Raw genomic sequence first — 19,454 nt, forward strand, 5'->3', positions numbered from 1 at the left:
TGTCGCCGTCGATGCCGAACCGCCACTGCCGTCGGTGTGCCGGGCCGCCGCCACGTTGATTTGAGAGAGAGAGAGGGGGGAGAGCAAAATGATTTTAGGGTTAGGGTTTGGGCTGTTAAACTTTTATATAGGTCGGGATCAATCAGGAGTGTCTATCAGATCGGACGGCTCTAGCTTCTCCCGCGTCAGGCCGAACGCCATTGCCAGGCCGCCCACACGGAATAAGTTCACTTTAGGTCGCTTAAGTTGTTCCTCGCCAATTCTATTCCCAGGCCGCCCACACTATTGGGCCGCCTCATGGACCACATGTACGCTCCGTATGGAACAAGTTCACTTTAGGTCCCTTTAGCTGAACTTTTTTTTTCATTATGAATATATTTTCTTAAAGAGCTCATATCATGTAAAACTAAACTTTAATCATATAATATTTTTATATTTGTTGTAATTTTAATTACCCGTCGCAACGCACGAGTATTTTTTCTATGTCAGAAAAAAAGGACCATGACACACGAGTGAGAGATATATGCTGATGTTTAAACAAACTGGCAACAGATTTTCAATTACAGGTTTAATTGTTTTATTTAGGTGATTAAATTTGTTTTCATTTTTATAATTTGTTTGCTCTATTTAAGCTTTTTGAAAATTACTAAAATTTAAGAATAACTTTTCCTACTTCGTATTATATTATTTTTAGCTAATGGAATTAATGAAAAATTAATTATATATTTTTATCTTTTTGACCAAAGGTCACTGCAATTTTATTTCATTATTATTATTATTATTATTATTATTATTATTATTATTATTATTATTATTATTATTATTATTATTATTATTATTATTATTATTATTATTATTATTATTATTATTATTCCTTTATATTTTTTCCCACCAGCATGTATGATTAAAATTGTCTTTATCTGTTGCAACGCATGGACACCATTGCTAGTACATGGAAAAATTAAAGGGTAGTGGGTTTTTTGGGTGAAGTGAAACTGTGGAGCAGTAAAAACCCAGCTCCACCCCTGTAGTACAAATTTGTGGAGCGACTCTCCCACTACGCTCCAAAAATTAGAGAATTTATACCGTTTGGCATAGCTCCAGCTCTTGGTAAGTTGGAGTTGAGGGCTGGAGCTGTATCAAATTGGGCCTAATTAGCGTGATGTTGTTTCGGTGTTCCTAACAGGCCCATGCGAACGCGAGTGTGCGACGTGCACAACACATTGCACAAATCGGCACACTGGCGCACGATCGTCTTGACGTCTCGTCTAAATTGTGTATGATTTGCAGGAGGAAGGGATAGACTGGATGATCAGAAACATAACTTTAGATGTTGAGTTGTGCCCGTTATACATCATGCCCTGTTTGTACTTGAGATGAATAATATTTTTTTAAACGGTTACACTACTTACAGTGCATGCAAACCTGTTTTAGTCCTTCAGCTGCAGCCAGGAGCGCCTGATAATCTACGGGCCGTCCACACCAGGTTTCGTCCAGTCCCTCAGCCCATTCCACACATCGCGCAAACGCTTCCACCGGAGCTCCTGCCCTGCGCGACGCCTCGCCTCGGCCTGCCGTTCGGTTTCACCTTCCTCGCATGCATCACCTGCAACAATATTAACGGTTGCTCAAGTAGACGTGTTTAATTTTCTACTCCCTCCATTCTATCGTGTTTTGATTTTTTTTTCTAAGTCAACCAATTTTACAAAAAAAAAAGAACATAAAAATGTTTCTAACACCAAATAAATATACTATTAAAATATATTATAGAGTTAATTGCACTTTGGTCCACATTTTATTACCAAAGTTTCACTTTGAACCACCCTCTAGCTAATATTTTCACTTTAGACTAGGTAAGATTACCTTTGTTACAGTTTGGACCACCCCAAGTCACTTTTCTAGCTACATCTACCCTCTAATCTTACGAAGAATAGTCTATATATAAGTCGGAAAGATTATTGGTTTATGGGTGCCGATGTGGTTAAAGTCATTTATGTGCTCGAGAAAAGTTTTTGGGGTGGTTCAAAGTGAAACAGAGGCAAACTAATCTAGTCCAAAGTGAAAAAATGGTTTAAAGGGTAGTCCAAAGTGGAACTTTGGTGATAAAAGGTGGCCCTAAATGCAATTTACTCAAATATATTTAATGCTCAATTTGATGAAACTAATTTTCTATGTAGATGTTGCTAAATTTTTCTATAAATTTGATTAAACTTAAATAAGTTTGGCTAGGTTAAAATTCAAAGCGACTTATAATATAAAATGGAGGGAATATTTTTTTCGTTACATCTTTTTGAATATAGAAAAAAAAAATTAAAAATGGTTTATAGGATCGAACTAATTAATGTGAAAATCATATATAAATTCTGAGAAAATTGCTCTATTAACACTCTAAAATGTGGTTTCCACATTTTGGCACTCCGAAAGTTAGCTTCGATAAAATGGCATTCAAAATATTGTCTCGCTTGACTTCCTGACATTCTAATAACCCTTTAATAAATCAATTTTCTTTCCCTTTTCATTATTTTTGGAAAAAAGTACAACTTTAAATTAGAGCGACGGTACGAATTGCCCCTCTAAACCACGAAATCAGACATTCTTCACCCTCAAATTTTTATATTGGACAAATTATCTCCTTGACTTGTTTTGGAGCGATTTTGGTACTATCATGTGACCTGAGTAGTACCCCAAGGTTTTTAAGTTCAAATCTCCATCGAAGCGAATTTCAGATTGGGTTGTTTGTGGGGCTAAGTTCCTAATTTAAATGACCGCATATATCCAGTTGGATGTAGAGACTGGGTAAAAAATACTCTTCTCTAAAAAAAATCATGTGACACACGTGGTAGTCTGGTTAGCATAAAAAGAATAAAAACGGTGAGACTCACATGTCAGATTTGATTTGTGGGTTTGAACATTTTTTTAAAAAAAACTTAAGAAGGTCAAACTGATGTGTGGATCAAATCGCTTTTCTTAATTCTTTTATGCTAACTAGACTATCACGTGTGTATCAACTAGACTGAAACTGCTCTAAAGCGAGTCTAAGGGTGAAGGATGTCTGGTTTTGTGGTTAAGAGGGTAATTTGGACTTCTTCGTTATTTTTCTGGTTCACAGCTGCTAGAAGCTGTTCGTTTGGTTTCAGTTATTTCTTTTTACCATTATTGTAGCGTTGCTGCCGTGCCATGTCCTGTTGCTCCTCTCTCTGGAGCCTCTTGGTGAAGTTGTTGGCCGCAGCGAACACGTCCCGGGGCCTCTCCCACCCGCCGCCGAACACGCCGTGCGCTTCCTTCTGCTGTGGCCGTGCCAGGAACTCCAGCACCGCTAGCTCCTCGCTCATCACCCAGTGGATGCAGTTCACTGGGCACGACTCCACAGCTACCTGCCCTTGCATGCACATCAATTCAATGGTGAATTAATCGGCGGATCGATCAGCCATGGAAAATAAATTATATATTAGATTAATTTATTTGGCATGTTTAGAAGGCACTTTTATGGCAGCAACTTTACAGGCAGAAGACACGTTACTGAAGTCACTAAAGAAACGAAAAACAATTTAGCGTAATATTTTTATACTCATATACTCAAGCCAAGACTGAATATAGAAATCCATGAAAAAACACCTAAATTAAATTAAAATTAAAAATTGGATAAGCCACAAAGTAAAACAAGCACGTCCATTGAGCTACAGATCTCCAATTAATAGTGCCTCAAACAGTTCCAGTGACAGTGTATGCTTCGTCAGAAACTCGAACAATCTATGGTACCTGTATCTTCTGCTCCTGGTCTCCAAACTGGACTTCGACGTGAGCGCTTCCAAGAACATCGTCCATCGCGAATGTCTCTCCGGCATGGTGGACGCACTCCCTACATCCTACATACGGTGCACGGTGCATCAATAATCTAGTTGTTTTTGTTCTTTTCATGAACCATCTATCTGTGGAAAAAAAAAGGGTCGTGTCTTGTGATCAGAAATGTTGATGCTACGTACCTATGCATTTGTTCTCGTCGACAAAGAGTGCATGGCTTCTCACAGGCCCATTCCAACAACTGTACCCGTTTCCAGTGAAACCTCTGCCAAAGCCTCTGCCACTAGCACCAGCGTTCCTGGGACTATTTCTCATCAACACCTTGTATGCCTCATTCAGCAGTAGGGTGTAGTCATGACCCTGAAAATTCAAGTGCCAACTTCACATTTAAACTCCACAAGAAAGAACAAAATAAGCTTGATATATCGGTAAAAGGTATAAAATTTCTATCCGAGCTTCCAAGAAACTAAAAACCGAACCCTGTAGCTAGCAACACCAAACCGAAGTAGATGCGGATGGACGACACACCTTGTAGCCAGCAATATCAGGATGGTGTCGTTTCTGAAGCTTCCTGTAAGCCTCCTTGATCTCCTAAGGCGTTGAATTAACCGTCACTCCCAGCACTTGGTAGTAGTCCTCCCTGGCTTTTCCCCTTGTAGTGCTACAGCACCTGATGATGCTCCTTGGTCTGTACTTGATTGGTCTAATCAGTTCATACTGAACTGATCCATTTCGGAGCTGCAAATGATAATAATGAGTGGAAGAACAGAGGCTGAAGAACCCCACCATTTCTGTCTTTCCTCTTGTGCCTTTCAGTATTTGGTTCCGGTCGACTGGGGATAGCTCTCTTTAGATATTTGCTTCAGATATCTCCATGTAGCTGTCCATTTCAGAGAACAGATATTTACAAGAACTTACTGATACTTTTCAACTTCTTGACTACAAAGGATAGGACCAAAAGCAAGCAGACCACTGATATTTACATTATTATTGCAGAAGCAAAATCCAGTTGATCAAAATGACCTTTAATGGCTTTCAGTAGCCTAGGAGGCTTATTCATGATCATTGACAGATTACACTTATTGGCGATAAAACAAGCCCTAGAAATTAGTGTACTGTGAGTATGCAAGCAATTTTTTTTTTTAAAAAAAGGAGCATAACGTGTTATACATGTCCCACGGCCCGTATATCTTACTCTACAACATTTCCTGATTGACTTGGCTATAAAATATACATATAGATTACATTTGTGGTCTTGTCTGTACTACTTATAGCTTCCCTTCCTTCACTGCACCCTCAACATCCTGTGCCCTGTGGTGACCCATAGAAATCCTCAATGGCATGACCAGCCCGTGCAATGCTCGAGAGGATTGATTTTTGGATCCCTGATCTGTAATGAGGGGGTCTGTGGTGTAGTCGAGTACGACTTCATCTTCCTCATCCATAGGGACACTGAAACAAGCAGTCAGCTTAGTTGTAATGCCAAATAAATTCTTGAGCAAACTACAAAAATTATGGCGGACTTTCTCTAACCTATCATATACTGCTGCTCCAGCATACCCTAATCTGAACGAAAGATGATTGATCTCTTTATGAAGAGACCAATTTGCTTGCTTGGGAAACCCAGTACCTATCAAATGGAATGCATTTAGCTCAGGTAGACCTTAACATAGGATAATTTCAAGTGGTAGCTTTTACCTTGGGAGAGTCAAGGTCGTTTTTCTTACATACGAAGCTCATGGCGCGACTAGGATAGGCTCCTACTGTCCTACAAGTGTTTCTCCAAGCCCTTTCACCACTTCAGCATATATCTCAGACGAATCTCCCGATGATGGGTTAGTAGTGTAAATGACAAAGGCATAGTCTGCGTTGACAATTTCTTGTACAAGTACAGTCATGGAAAGGTAGTCATGATCAAGCTTCACCTTGCGAGTGCTAAAATATGCTCTTTCATTCCATTTTAACGCCCAAACCTAAATACAATTAAGTTAGATATCTGATGACCACTTTTAAAAAGGGTTTCTTTAACATTCGTATTTTATGATTAATAAATCTCCCTACCTATAACAAATCCAGGTGCCATTTGTGGTGTCAAATGATCCCATGAGTATGTTATGAGAAAATGTACTGTATGCAAAGAAGCTGAAGTTATATGCAAAGAAGTCCAATTCCATTATTTAAACTGGTAAAACCTATGACTTAATAATGACCATGATGTTTCTAAAGAGCTAAAAGAAAAGGACTAAGAGAGATATAAGTCTGGATCTATCTCTGGTATGAATGATAGGGCAGCAGACCTTTTTAATTGCCATCCATGCTTGCTCCCAACGTTTTGGTCACCTTCATCTCCAGGCCAGGGCATTCCAGAGCCTAGCATCTTCTCCTTCAGCTCCTTGATCTGGTAAACAAATGAAATAAGCCTTGTTCTTCCAAACAGAAAATGTAAACAAAGTAAAGATTTAGGTTTTTGATTCGAATAAATGCAAACAGGAGTTTATGCAAATTAAAGATGAAGAATACTTAATCAGCTTTTATCATGGTCAGAATTGGATATCAGCGGAGGCGCAGTGATTGAAATTTCGGAAATCCCACCCCCCCCCCCCCCCGGGCAAGCAAATATTTTTCCTGAAATTTTCGGGTATTTCCTTTTTTTGTGACTTTGATCAAAGTTTATTCAAATTCATTTAAAATTTGTCAAATTTTTAAATAGTTTCGGTCCAAAAAAAAACCGAATTTCGGTTCTTTTGGCCCCCTCCGGCAAAAAACATAGTTTCGAAATTGCAATCCCTGCGGAGGCGTAGGAATGTGGAACACGCGGGAACAACGGCGCGTGATGAGGGCGATCAGTCGGATCGCGCAACGGCGGCGTGAATGGAGCGTGTCCGACGCGCTACAGTATGGTTTGGCAATAGGATTTCATCTCGAATTCGTTTAGTTGGATCCGGTTTTGTTGCATTAGTTATTATACCTTTTAATTAGCAATTCAGTTGGCATGTAAGCTTATATAAGCACGCATTCAATCAATAAAGATCAAGCCGAATTCAATCTATTCCTCTCATCTACTTTCTCTGGTTACCACGTCCTCTCACATCCCACACATATCCCATTCGATCTCTTCCTAGAGCTCGGGTGCGTTCGTATGCTGGAAGTGCCTCATCCAAAATAATCAGCTTGTCTTTGGAAGTGCACAAGGAAAAGCTAGACAAACGGCAGCAGTGTGGGAATAACTGCAGCAGCTAACAGAGTAGGAACGGAGGACCAGCGCTGTGATTGTGGCTGTTTCCTACCGTCTAGCTGTCGGTGAGCTGCCTGCGCGGCTGCGTCTGCTGCCCAGTGAATGTGAATTATTGCCGGGTAAAGAAGGAAGCTGGGGTAATGAAGGAAGTTAGTGAATTGATTTGCGGAGATTACAGGAACACATTCTGGTTTGCTACTTATAATCGAAAACACGATCGAGTATCGACGTAACAAAATGTAACCTCGTAACATCAAAGTTGAACTAAGAAAACAACAAATATGCGCAGACATAATTCTACCGCAAGTTATAAAATTCAAAATTTAACCGTGGCTTATAAACTGCAGCTCAAACAATAAAACCTAGTGTATTCAACCTAGCACAAAATTTGCCTTGTGCACAGTTAGGCCACGCTTTTTTCTTTTCATCTAATCGATCGGATTATTATTATTATTTAAAAATATATTTTTCTCCCTAAAAAAATTCTTTTAAAGAAACTTCCTTCAGCATTGTTTGGACAACTTGTCCTAAGCTACTTGTTAAGTTTATTTCCCAAGATTATTTTTAATTTGTCACTGGTAAAATAGATAATCCTCAACCCTACGGCGGCAGCTCTTTTTTTTAGAGACAACAATCCAGCAATTTAGCCAGAAGTCCCTGGGGGGAAAGAACAAACAGATTGGTGTCTCGCCACATATTTTTGCCAGTGATGACATAGAGGATCCCAGCAGGATGAGCGACACCCGTTTCCTTCTGTCGTTGCGTTCGCTTCTAGATAGCGACTTCTACGCTGGGCCGTTCTATAAAATGGCTCACTTTTACATGGACGGCCAGTTATTTTCCCACAAGAAAAAGGTAATAGAGGGATAATTCCAACGGCTCACAACATCACGCAAACATTTCAGGGCACGCCTAATGGGCAGGTGATCGCTCCCGTCCGCCCCCTCCCCTATACTCAGATACACTCCTCTCCCCCTTCCTCCTCCCCTACTTCTCTTCCTGCTACAGTACACCACAATTTTTTTTAAAAGAACAAAAAGTTAGAAAAAATTATGTATAGAAATACTTACATATAAAAAATTTGAATTCAAATTCAAATTTAAATCGGCTATGTAAAATTTTGACTTATAAACTTTGGAATTTGGATCTATAAACTTTAGGTGTATAAACTTTAGATGTATAGAAATACTATATATAGAAAATATTTGTATTCAAATTCAAATTTGAATCAGATATAATTCAAATTCAAATTTGTAAAGGGTATATAAATTTTTAACTTATAAACTTTGGGTCTATAAACTTTAGGTGTATAAACTTTTGACTTATAAACTTTAGGTCTATAAACTTTAGATGTATAGAAATACTATATATAAAAAATATTTAAATTCAAATTCAAATTTGAATCGGATATATAAACTTTTGACTTATAAACTTTTGGTCTCTAAACTTTAGATGTGTAAACTTTATATGTGTAAACTTGAGATGTATAAACTTCAAGTGCATAAATTTACTAAAATAGAAAAGTAATACGGTGCTAAAAAAGAAACCAGGTGGAGGGAGGGGGGAGGTGGATCGATCGCTACCCCATCGCCCTGACGATCGATCGCCAATTAGAGGTTTCGAACATTTCGTAACCTGTACAACCAAATTCCAGATTTGCAGGGTGCGACGTGCCTGCCACCCTACACTACAGCAGCCATGAACAGAGCCGTGAGGTGAGCATCGTCGTCCAGAAATCCTCACGAAACGATTCTGGTGGCAATTGAAATTCAAAAAATATCCCGGGTTCAGTCCAAAAGTTCTTGTCCCATGCATCTTCTTCAGTTAGGAGGTCTTGTTTAGGTTTTCTTTCCTCTATCTTCTGTGCTAACAGAAATTAAGGTCTTGCGGAGCTCACTCAGCTGAACCCACTAAAAAAGTAACGAGATCATATACTTTGGGGTTTTACCATGCACCCCAAATACCTTCTGCGTCTGGCACGGTGATATATACACAGGTAAAAATCTGTGTTGGCTACAGCAGAAGGGGGCTAAGGTCTTGTAAGACATCCAGCGTCAGAACCTTGATACCGTGGGAAGCTGGAGTGGTTGCAACGCTGCAATGCGTATAGGCCATCGTAGAATTTCACCTCGTCGGTTAGCTTCTTGTACATCTCATGCCACTCAAGGAGCTCGTTTCGTAAGCGGTCTGCCTGTTTTAGTGACAGGTGCGCACATCAGCCGTCTGAACATAAGGGCGCAATTCATATGCGATTTAATCGATCAGTAGGGCGTAAATCTCTTGCATTCATAGTGCCTGAACTAAGTAGGGCGTAAAATTTACATACTACAGGCTACAAACTTCCAAGCATGAAAAGAAGTAGGTGATACATACCTTACATAAGAGTTGCTGCTCTGATGCCTCAAGTTTAGAGCACCTACAAAAAAAAGTAGGTAAAACAATTATTTTGATAACAAACACTACACAAAAAATTGAAATAATAATGAAATACTTTTGCTTCTAAATCAGAATAATGCAGGAGTGGTGCATGACTTGTGTTTGTGTTCTTATATCTGTTACTGCTTAGTGTGCAACAAAATGAGCTGAAGATAACACAATTCGATTGCTTTATCAATTCAAAGTACTGTACACCTTATTTAGACATAATGTAGGTGTGAATTGTTTCTTGCTCAAAAATAGCATATGCAACAGAGAGAAATGAAAGTGCAAAATACTTATTATGGAACAAGATAAGTTTTCTGTACTCACTCATCCTTTAGCACCTTCTTCTGACAGATTAAATGTCTGATCCTTTCATCTTGCATCTAGAATTATGCGATCAACGAATATGTTCTTAAAAATATTACTGATCAAATTAACAAAAATAATGAACACAATTCAAACCTGAACAGCATTGACGTCTGGAGGTTGATTAGCGTAATCATTGATGTGCTGCCTTTTTTGAGCCCTCCAATGAATCACTGAGCATGAATTTCTTCTTTTGGATGACTCTGTATCCAATACACTATTCATAAATTTACAATGGTTTATCCTTTGAGGCACCAACATGCAAAGGATCAGTAGTTACCTCCATTGGAAGACATGTCAAACAATACAGATTCTCTGGCTCTTGAATTGTCATCATAAGCCACTGTGGAAGCTTGAGCTGCTAAACTATCATCACGAGCAACAGTGGATGCATAATGAGCTGGAGGAAGTGCTTTTGTGACTCGAGCATATCCAACTAAATGAGCATGGTGCTTCCTGCCATATACATAGATAATTGATGTGTCATGAGAGGATGGACATGATAACAGATGAAGAACTATTGTGTCTGACTGGATGGCCCATGTAATTTGGAAGTACGTGTACACAATGAATGGCTGGGATCGCAGCAGTGAGCACTTTTGGCCCGCAAGTGAACTCACCAATACTCCAGTGTCATTTCTTTCAACCGTGTCTCAAGTCTATGGAAAAGTCCCGTCTTCTCAAAATCTTGTTTATCATGAGTAGGTCTTATGAAGTTTGCCTCCAAAACCCCTAGCATACAGTATTTTGTTCAGAACAGAAATCATGCCACTAAAAGAAATATTACCAGGAAACCAAGTCAAAACTGCATTAGAAACACTTACCAGCAATGCCTTTGCTGTGACTTTTATCAGGGTGAGCACACCAAAAGGGCTGAACAAAGAGAAGACGGAATGCCATCATAATGGAGCTCAAAATTGTAAATTATGAATTCAGAGGCCAAGAGTGTTCTCAGTACGGTTGTATCATCTTGATGTAATTGACTGAGTTCAATAAGACTTCCATTATCCAAAAAAAAAAAGGAGAAAAAAACAAAAGCACTTGAAACCAAAAAGAAATCACCAAAGCCCTTATCCGTATTTACTAAAAAAACAGAATAACTAATTGGAAATACAGATCAGTGAAGATCCATTTGTAATTTTCCTGATTCTAATTCTCCCCTCTTAACAAGTTCTAAATTAACCCCTATTACTGATTTGGAGTTTACAGCTCAGCCACTGCATTACCATACAAATTTTCTTGTTTGTGAAATAACTTATGGAAACAAATTGCATACAGCAATATCAATGAATTTTACCAGTATAAGGCGGTTCTTGTGGTAGACATTAAATCCATGTATATCCAGTTTTGGAGCACCTCTTAAGTAGCCAATTGTAGTAATAACGTCAACCTGAATAAATGAAATGAAAATGTATTAGGTAAAAGGGAATCATGTTGCAATATAGAGTTAGTTGTCTCTGCAAAATTATCACTGTTATTAGGTGAAATGTAAATGTAAATAATATCTTAGTAGTAGTAGATCTGCATCTGGAATCAGGTTTTAAACAAAGTTGGTTAGAACAAACCTCTATGTTTATTCCAACTTGTGGTCGATATTTGATGCATTCACAGTATATGAGATCATTGACAATGTGATGTGGCTCAACAACTTGTCCACACAGGATAACTTTGAAGTGTTTTGGTAGCTGAAGATATAGTATAGATGCATAAACCTGGAAATGTTGAGCTAGTAAGCCATTGCAAACATACCACAGGTCTACATGTATGTTGTAAAACCATATTTTCTGCTTGAAACTTACACGAAGTGAATATCGAAAGCGATTTGCGACATGCATATGATTTAGCCTTCCTACTGTCTTCTTTCCATCTGGCATGGCAGGTGCTCCTGAGATCATAATATCCTGCACAACCATGCAGCAGAGTTCTTTAGCGAAAATTCTGTGCATATCTCAGATAAAGATATAAAATAGAACATTAGAGATTGCAAAAGGGCACTAGTCAATTCCCATCTTGAATGAAACAAGATCCAGGGCTCCTAGTGGCCACTGTAGTCCATAAGCATACAGTTACAGACATCCAACGATTCTAAATTTAATAACCCACTTTGTTTGGAAGAGGGAAGTCCTCCGCAGTGCATCAGGGCTCTGATAACAATCCGGCCCAGGTGGGGTTGGCCGAGGCCCAATAACTTAAGGTTGCCCGGACCCTAACAGTTCATAGGCACACCCACTCGGGGTAAGGCCCAATCTCCCTAAAAGACTAGTCCAATAGGGGAAGGGTGGCTCTCCCTTTTAAGGTGGCTTCCTCCTCCCAAGCTAAGCAAGGTGAGATTATTCAGAGGCTCACACGGTTGCCGCCCGACTTTAGCGTCTCTGCCAGCGGGTAATAGTGGAGGATGTCCTCATCATTCCCACCCCTTTAAACAAGGGCCCAGCTCTGATACCAAATGATAATAATCCGGCCCAGGTGGGGTTGGCCGAGGCCCAATAACTTAAGGTTGCCCGGACCCCAACAGTTCATAGGCACACCCATTTGGGGAAAGGCCCAATCTCCCTAAAAGACTAGTCCAATAGGGGAAGGGTGGCTCTCCCTTTTAAGGTGGCTTCCTCCTCCCAAGCTAAGCAAGATGGGATTATTCAGAGGCTCACACGGTCGCCGCCCGACTTTAGCGTCTCTGCTAGCGAGTAATAGTGGAGGATGTCCTCATCAGGCTCCAAAGGTGGTACAAGTAAAAGATAAAAAATGGACATGTACATCTAGATCATAATATTTCTATATCTTCCCTCAATGGAAAGTAAATGATTTCAGTACATAAGATGATATCAGTTACTCAACGCGTGCAAACATAACTGTATACTACTGCCAAAAAATATATAAACAAATGTAAGCAAATAAGTAAATTTTTTTAGCATAAGTAATCTAACCATCTCAGGAAGAATGCTTTTTGGTGCTTTTGAGGGTGAGGAGGTGAGAGCATGATTGGCATCCCTTACCACCCACTCTGGATAATATAGTAGACAGTGACATATGAGTGCTATCTCTCCAAAAGACCCCTCTTACATATTTTTATCCTATCCCTTAGCACCATGTTAGGTGATATATGTTCTAAAAATTTGGAAATTCTATATTTTAAATGAATAATATATAAAATGATATGGATAGATTTTCCTTGCTAAAAACAAAAAAATATTGCTTAGGACCAGGTGCCAAGATTAGCAAGAGATGCCAACCATTTTAGCTAAAGAACCAACTTACACACCCCTCAGCACCTATAATAACAACATTATCTCTCCTCTAGCATCTTTCTAGAGCCTATGTACATTCTCTGATGCACAGATTCATTCCATTCTCCCAACTAAACAAGTGGTTAGGTTTAAAATTAGAATTAGATGTTGTATTCACTGATTCACCAGTTCACTCAAACCAAACAGCTTGAAAGTCAAGTTTTATAATACTTCACAGAGTATTGCACAAACTAAATACAATGAACATTTACATTTCTGGGATAAGGAAAAAGTAAATAGTAAGTCAAGTTCCATTTACATTTACATTTACCTCTTCATCAGATGCAAAGTCAAGTTCCATTTCCCATGCATCGTTGAACCACAAGTTGAACACAATTAGTTTGGTACCATGGCATCCCATGTCTCCAAACTGAAAGAAAATGTATGAGTATGTGAAAATCTTGAACAGCCTGCTGTCTAAATATGAAAAAAGATATATACCATGAGCAATTGCACATCGAGACAAAGTCTAGATATTCGCCAATAACAATAACAATAACAATAAATCTTTGTGTTACACCTACCAGTCAGGAACATATATTCTTTTTGACATTAAAATGGCCCCAATCATGTTACTTTGACCACTGATTTACATTGTAATATACTTTTAGAATTTCATAAAATTGTAATATTATTAAAGTATTTTTCTGGCAAATTTATGCATATGGATTTTATGTATCCAGTCATAATAAAGAATATTGATGCTCAAAGTTTAGAAAATTTAACTTTACATATGTTCAAAACATGTTTCCACACGTAGGGGGAGTATAAAGTAGTTATGCTATCATTGAAGAACTAACTATTACTTGTATTTGGTGTATCTGCATATTTGATTCTTAGGATACCGTGACCCAATAAAATCATTTGCAACATATATTTACAAAATGTATTATGGTAGATATAAAGAAACAAAGATAAATAGAGAAACTTACTTGATTCAATAAATCATCTTCTGTAGTAAATGGAGACCACTTCAAAAGAGTGGACAAATTGGAAGAAAAATGTTTCTCACCACGGTCCATTATCTTCTTGAGAGTATGAGATGATTCATCAAATTCATAATCAACCTACAAAGAAAATAACAGAAAGTTTCTCTAGTTGATTATAAAATTAGTGTCATGTACAGACCAAAATTGAAGAGCCATATGCACGTAACTAGTTTGCTGAAAACTTTTACTACTAGCTAACTTCTGCATTGAAACAAAGTTAAGTTGATATAGGTTATGTAGCTAACAAGTTAATGGACTGACCACTGGTACTAATATGTCATTGCAGCCAGTTTTTGTAAGGAATGTATAAGAGAGTAGACCAATACTCCGTGTCAATCTCCTGTCAAAACATTAACATAAACAGAGTTAGCTCAATAAATCAGAGAGAACTGAAAGCAACATTTAATATAATTAATATTTTGCTTCAATGATTAACATCATGTGGTGATTTTCAGGGTCAGTAAGAACCAAAGAGGTTGAGGAATTGACGCTAAATATGTTGATGAAACAGTATTACTCTGCATTGACTTTTCTTATCTGAATATAAATATTATAAGAAGATAATGTAATGTTAAATTAGGAAGAACCTATTATCTTGTGTGCAGCTGAATACAATAACATCTGCTCCAAGTCTCATTGTGCTGGTTTTGAACCCATTTCCATCTAGTAGTGGTGAACTTGCAAATCAGGTTCTGAAGTATTAAGCAATAGACAGGGGCCAAAGGCACTGTTCAGAACTCTTACATTGTCCAATGGATGAATTCCCACTTTTTTTGGAGAACCCAAAGCTCATGCAATGTCGAAGAGACTCTGGACTCATACCACCTCCATCATCTTGAAATAGAATTTAAGAATATCAGTTATAATAAACAATACACACAATATTTCTACTTAGGAAAAAACTTCATGCAGAAAATTCCTTCAGAGAAAAACATATTACATCAGCAACACAATTAGATAGTACAAATTTGAATGATACCTTGTATTACCAATGAATACTCATCAATGAGAGAACATTTTATCTTATCTATCTTCACAAAGGTTGCTCCATTGTTCACCTTTTCCATGTTAAACATGTAAAACAACAGAATTGAAACACAAATAATGTTGACAGAGTTTAGCATTGATATATTTAAATCAAAACCTCATCAACAGCATTGTCGAGAAGTTCTGCAATAGCTGTAGAAACAAAATTTAATCAATAAATCACCCTTGAGTACATGTCTGAATAGTTAAGAGCACATATACAAAAGCAGAAGAAAAGTGCAAAGCTTTTACTGATGCCACTATGACGCACCACCAAATGCCCACTTGTGTGAAGTAGCATTCGAATGAAGAAACTTGGGGTGAATCCTTAAGTGGTTCTGATCACCTGAAAAATTGCAAATTTAATCGTGAGAATAACCTATAATAAAGAAAAAGGTGCAAACTAATAGGAATGGGATTAAAGTTCAAAACCACCAATCCAGATGAGTGAACTAGCCAATAATCCTAATACAACATAAGAGCAAGATTTTCCTCTGTATGCTATGTTAAATACCATACAGAAAGAGGGCAGGTAACATGGTTTAAAAGGATATTTTGGTATTAGGGGAGGAATAGACATAGTCTGGAGAAAAAAGATTACAAACATAAGACTTATTTTGCTGTTTCTTACTGAATCCTAGATGCAACCTAATTTAACAATTGAAAACTTATCACTATTATATGGAATATCTAGGAGAAAAGGTAGTTTCATAAATATCACATGTTGTATTATCATAATTGCAGATAACGCTAGGTTTTTCTAGTTGGTAGCATGTCGCTCCAGATCTGGAGGTCATAAGCTTTTAAAAATATCATGTTCAGTGGCTAGTGATACTAGCTTTATATGGTTTGCTTGATTGAAGTAAAACTTCGGGCTACATGTCTCTAGCCGAAATACTTCAACAAAACATGTGATTTTGGGAAATACTGACATTTAGTTATTTACTCCTAGATAGACCGAATTAACAAAGAAATAGTTCAAATAAATAGTATATTAGTACGTCTGCCATAGTGCCATAGCATCCGCACAGCAACATTTTCGGCAGTGCCAGGTAGAAAGCATTTCTGATGAATATACAAAATATAGCAAATGTTTTAGTCTACCTAGTGGGTTTTCCTGTGAAATAGATGATGAAAGAAGGTTTTTTAGATTTGTTTTAACTTCAGATGAACACAATATCTCTTATTATATCTCCTATATATAAGTTGCAACAGCCCTTCTATAAAATTCATTTTCGAGTAGAGTTATATGAAAGAGTCAATTGTTCGTTTGCAGTTTTTGCCCTGCCAATGATGAGGTCTGGTCAAGTGGAGTAGACAGTGGAAAACTGGAAATAAAATGCCACCGGCACTGAGGGTTCTAAATGAGGTGACATTTATTGCTGTTGGTAGCACGATAAGATATAGACTGCTGGGCCTGAAAAGGAAGGTAAAGAGCATACTGTTGATGGTGGGTTGAGCAGCAACACTGTATTCCCCAGCTTTCCAGAACTGCCGGGGGAATGGCAATGCAATAGACATGGGACGTGAACATAGAAAAGCAGCTGCCTCCCTACTCCATTGCCCAGTCATTGATGAGGATGCAGTAGCAATTTGTTCTGTCATTGATGAGTATGTGATAGCACCTTGCTCTGACATTGATGAGCATGTGGAAGCTTGACCAGCATTTCCAAACTGCATAGCATCTCTTGAGTGATCACCTTCTGCAACAAATTCCTGAGTTCCAGACTGCATTGTCTCTTCTGCGTCAGCAACTGCTGAAGCAAAGTCCTGATTTCCAGACATCATAACCTCTTCCGTGCAATCACCTGCCACAACAATCCCCTGATCTGCAGATTGCATGGCCTCTCCCTTGCCATCATTTGCTGCAGACAGCTCCTTATTTCCAGATTGCATAGCCTCTTCTGCATCATCAACTACTGCAATGAATCCCTGTTTACACAATGTTACTATGAGGTGAGCTGTTTCACCTTGACCATGAGCTGCAATAAAATTTGGACTGTGTAATGTTGTACACAGAACAGCATCATCTTTGCCAGGAATATTTTGATCTTCCACACCATCTCCTTCAGTGGTCAAGTCAACTAATTCTACATGCATGTCAGCTGCATGAACTTGTCCATGAGGACCAGGTTCTTCTACAATAATCTCCTCATCATCGCACAGGTCAACATAGTCTATTATTGTCATGGTTTAACCTGAAACAATAAAATGTTGTAACCAAGTGCACAATATGTCATCAATGTGTCAAATAGTTAATAAAACAAATAGGAGATTACTAGTTGGGTGTCCGTGCGTCGCAACGGGAACCATATAACTTTTTAAGAAATTTTGCGACTAACAACTGACAAACACTCAAATTCTATAATTTGGCAGAATTTGCCTCTAGTTGAGCAGGTCTCCGGCAGACATACAATCTCAAGGCAATAAGTATACATGTTGTAAATTAAAATTAAAATTACTAGGTCTAACAAAATTATCACCCTTTTGTATCCTGAGGTTTATTCACATTTGGAGTTCTTTAGACAGTAAAATTGACGAACTCGACAAAGTAAGAAAACCCCAGGCATCTGAAACTAAAACTAAATTATATACAATTATTAAGAAAGGAGGAATGTGATCACAAAACAAAACACAGAACAAGGAGGAATGTGATCAGTTTACCTAGAGCAGCAGGCTAAGTTGTCAAGCCGGCGTCCGTCGTCGGAGCACCTGTCAAGCCTGCGTTGGGCGGACTGCGGACGCCGTCGTCGGAGCAGGGGCGGCATCGGGCGGCATGGGCTGCCAATTAGAATTTAAAATTGTCATTGAAATGAAATGCGATGATGAGAATAATAGTATATGTACATTAACTGAAGATAATGCTGTACACTGAAGATGTGCAAAATTCTTGTCCTGGTAAACAAGATCATGTAATTGATTATTGTCTTGCTGAATGCAGATGAGTGTATCATTCTGTTGAATCATCTGCATCTGCAGCAGAAACTGCCTATTACCAGTGCACTGATACTAGTATGGTCGGTGAGGTCCCCATTTCTAACCTGTCAACTATTATGTACAGAACTTTTTTTACCAAGTTTGCTTCTTCTGAAGGACACAACTCATACTAACTAAACTGATTATATTCCATTTTGCATTACTAGTAGATCATGAATAAATACATCATTACCCCACTTTTACATTTAAGAAGACAAACCAACTCCATTTGGGGAATGTGTTGAGTGCCCATTGGCTGACAGTATGGAAATTTTTTTGATAGGGACAACCAACCAAACCCCAAACCTTGCAAGAAAAAAAAGTTTATGATGCTAACAACTGACAGCAACTAAGGTGTCACCCTGCTTTGTTCAAGGTCCTAATCTGATTTCTTTTCTGCAATCAACGCACACAACCAACATGTACCTGGATGAGAGGTGCCGGCGTCGGGCTCCGGGCTGGGAGGAGCAGGTCGGCGCCGGTCGGGGAGGAACAGAGCGGCGTCGGCGGCGCCGGCGTCGGGCGGGGAGTAGCAGGTTCGGCGCCGGCCAGGGACAAGCAGAGGGGAGCGGCGCCGGCGTCGGGCGGAGTCGGCGTCGGACGGGGAGGAGAAGGGGCGGCGTCGGGCGGGGAGGACGGCGCCGGCGTCGTGCGGGGAGGGCGGCCGGCCGGCGCACAAACCCTAGATGCCGCTCCACCCCCAGCGAACGCGAGAGGAGACGGGAAAACGCGAGAGGAGAGGGGGAAAGATCGAACCGTTTTTTTTAGTGGTGGGTAATATTTTCTACCAAAAACAGGTGAAAGCAGGGTAAGGCGAAATGGCTAATCAGCGATCGATCGCGTGCCGGAGTATCATGCGATCAGTTCAAATTGACTTAGGCTCTGTTTGTTTCAGCTTGGGATTATTATAATCCAGATTATTGATTATTGAGAGTAAGCCGAAAGAAACAGACAATTTATTGAAGGAGCTTATTATAATCTAGAGCCCAGCTTATTATAATCTGATAAGCTCATTTAGGCCCTGTTTGTTTCAGCTTATGATTATTATAATCTAGATTATTAAGCCAGATTACTATAAGCTAGATTATAATAAGCTGGCATAGAATAAGCTGTGAGTTGTTTGTTTGTCTGAATTATTGAAGGCATGGATTATTGGGTTTGAAAGGCTAAAGTCTATAATGCCCTCAGCTATCTGTTCGGTTGATGTTCGGTTGATGGTATATGTGGGTAATTTTTCTTAAGTATGTAGGGGTAGTGGGTTTTTAGCCACTCGATAATCTGAAAAAAGCTCCTCTAGAGCAGCTTATCAGATTATAATAATCTGGCTTATAGATTATAATAATCTGCTATAATAAT

General features: G+C 38.9%; 2 protein-coding genes across 7 annotated transcripts; both read right to left on the bottom strand.

Annotated features, from left to right (window-relative positions):
* Window positions 1-1,309: 1,309 nt before the first annotated feature.
* Window positions 1,310-4,642, bottom strand: LOC4341032 (chaperone protein dnaJ C76, chloroplastic). The gene is made up of 5 exons (XM_015788115.2): window positions 4,330-4,642; window positions 3,984-4,161; window positions 3,760-3,866; window positions 3,152-3,374; window positions 1,310-1,606 (listed from the first exon to the last, which is right to left on the bottom strand). The coding sequence occupies exons 2-5, from the start codon at window positions 4,114-4,116 to the stop codon at window positions 1,467-1,469; spliced, it is 603 nt and encodes a 200-aa protein (XP_015643601.1). The 5' UTR covers window positions 4,117-4,161; window positions 4,330-4,642; the 3' UTR covers window positions 1,310-1,466.
* A 283-nt stretch (window positions 4,643-4,925) lies between these two features.
* On the bottom strand, window positions 4,926-18,850 carry LOC4341033 (protein MICRORCHIDIA 6). 6 transcript variants are annotated; one of them, XR_001546883.3, is made up of 25 exons: window positions 18,525-18,850; window positions 17,787-17,903; window positions 16,565-17,320; window positions 15,394-15,468; window positions 15,241-15,275; window positions 15,076-15,154; window positions 14,841-14,930; window positions 14,684-14,759; window positions 14,358-14,436; window positions 14,040-14,174; window positions 13,379-13,477; window positions 11,623-11,724; window positions 11,389-11,535; window positions 11,121-11,213; window positions 10,648-10,696; window positions 10,444-10,555; window positions 10,104-10,279; window positions 9,920-10,026; window positions 9,785-9,840; window positions 9,410-9,452; window positions 6,099-6,199; window positions 5,863-5,928; window positions 5,500-5,774; window positions 5,335-5,431; window positions 4,926-5,253 (listed from the first exon to the last, which is right to left on the bottom strand). XR_001546883.3 is itself a non-coding variant. In XM_015788111.3 (22 exons), exons 3-22 carry the CDS (start codon window positions 17,310-17,312, stop codon window positions 5,070-5,072), a joined length of 2,586 nt encoding a protein of 861 aa, XP_015643597.1. In that variant the 5' UTR covers window positions 17,313-17,320; window positions 17,787-17,903; window positions 18,525-18,850; the 3' UTR covers window positions 4,926-5,069. The 6 variants fall into 6 exon arrangements, 4 of the variants coding, with proteins under 4 accessions (XP_015643597.1, XP_015643598.1, XP_015643599.1 ...); XR_001546884.3 differs by lacking the exon at window positions 5,863-5,928; XM_015788111.3 differs by lacking the exons at window positions 5,335-5,431; window positions 5,500-5,774; window positions 5,863-5,928.
* Between the last annotated feature and the right edge of the window lie 604 nt (window positions 18,851-19,454).

This window comes from Oryza sativa, chromosome 6, assembly GCF_034140825.1.
Source record: "Oryza sativa Japonica Group chromosome 6, ASM3414082v1".
In the NCBI taxonomy this organism is placed as follows: domain Eukaryota; kingdom Viridiplantae; phylum Streptophyta; class Magnoliopsida; order Poales; family Poaceae; genus Oryza; species Oryza sativa.

What these genes read in the sequence shown, in the direction of transcription:
- LOC4341032 (XM_015788115.2), bottom strand. Translation starts at nt 4,116, where the DNA reads ATGAGAAATAGTCCCAGGAACGCTGGTGCTAGTGGCAGAGGCTTTGGC. An exon ending in CGACGAGAACAAATGCATAG is followed by an intron (nt 3,867 to 3,983) that starts GTACGTAGCATC and finishes CACCGTATGTAG; the next exon opens with GATGTAGGGAGTGCGTCCAC. An exon ending in ACCAGGAGCAGAAGATACAG is followed by an intron (nt 3,375 to 3,759) that starts GTACCATAGATT and finishes ATGCAAGGGCAG; the next exon opens with GTAGCTGTGGAGTCGTGCCC.
- LOC4341033 (XM_015788111.3), bottom strand. Translation starts at nt 17,312, where the DNA reads ATGACAATAATAGACTATGTTGACCTGTGCGATGATGAGGAGATTATT. An exon ending in GCTTTCGATATTCACTTCGT is followed by an intron (nt 11,536 to 11,622) that starts GTAAGTTTCAAG and finishes CAACATTTCCAG; the next exon opens with GTTTATGCATCTATACTATA. An exon ending in CATGGATGGCAATTAAAAAG is followed by an intron (nt 5,254 to 6,098) that starts GTCTGCTGCCCT and finishes TGCTTGTTTCAG; the next exon opens with TGTCCCTATGGATGAGGAAG.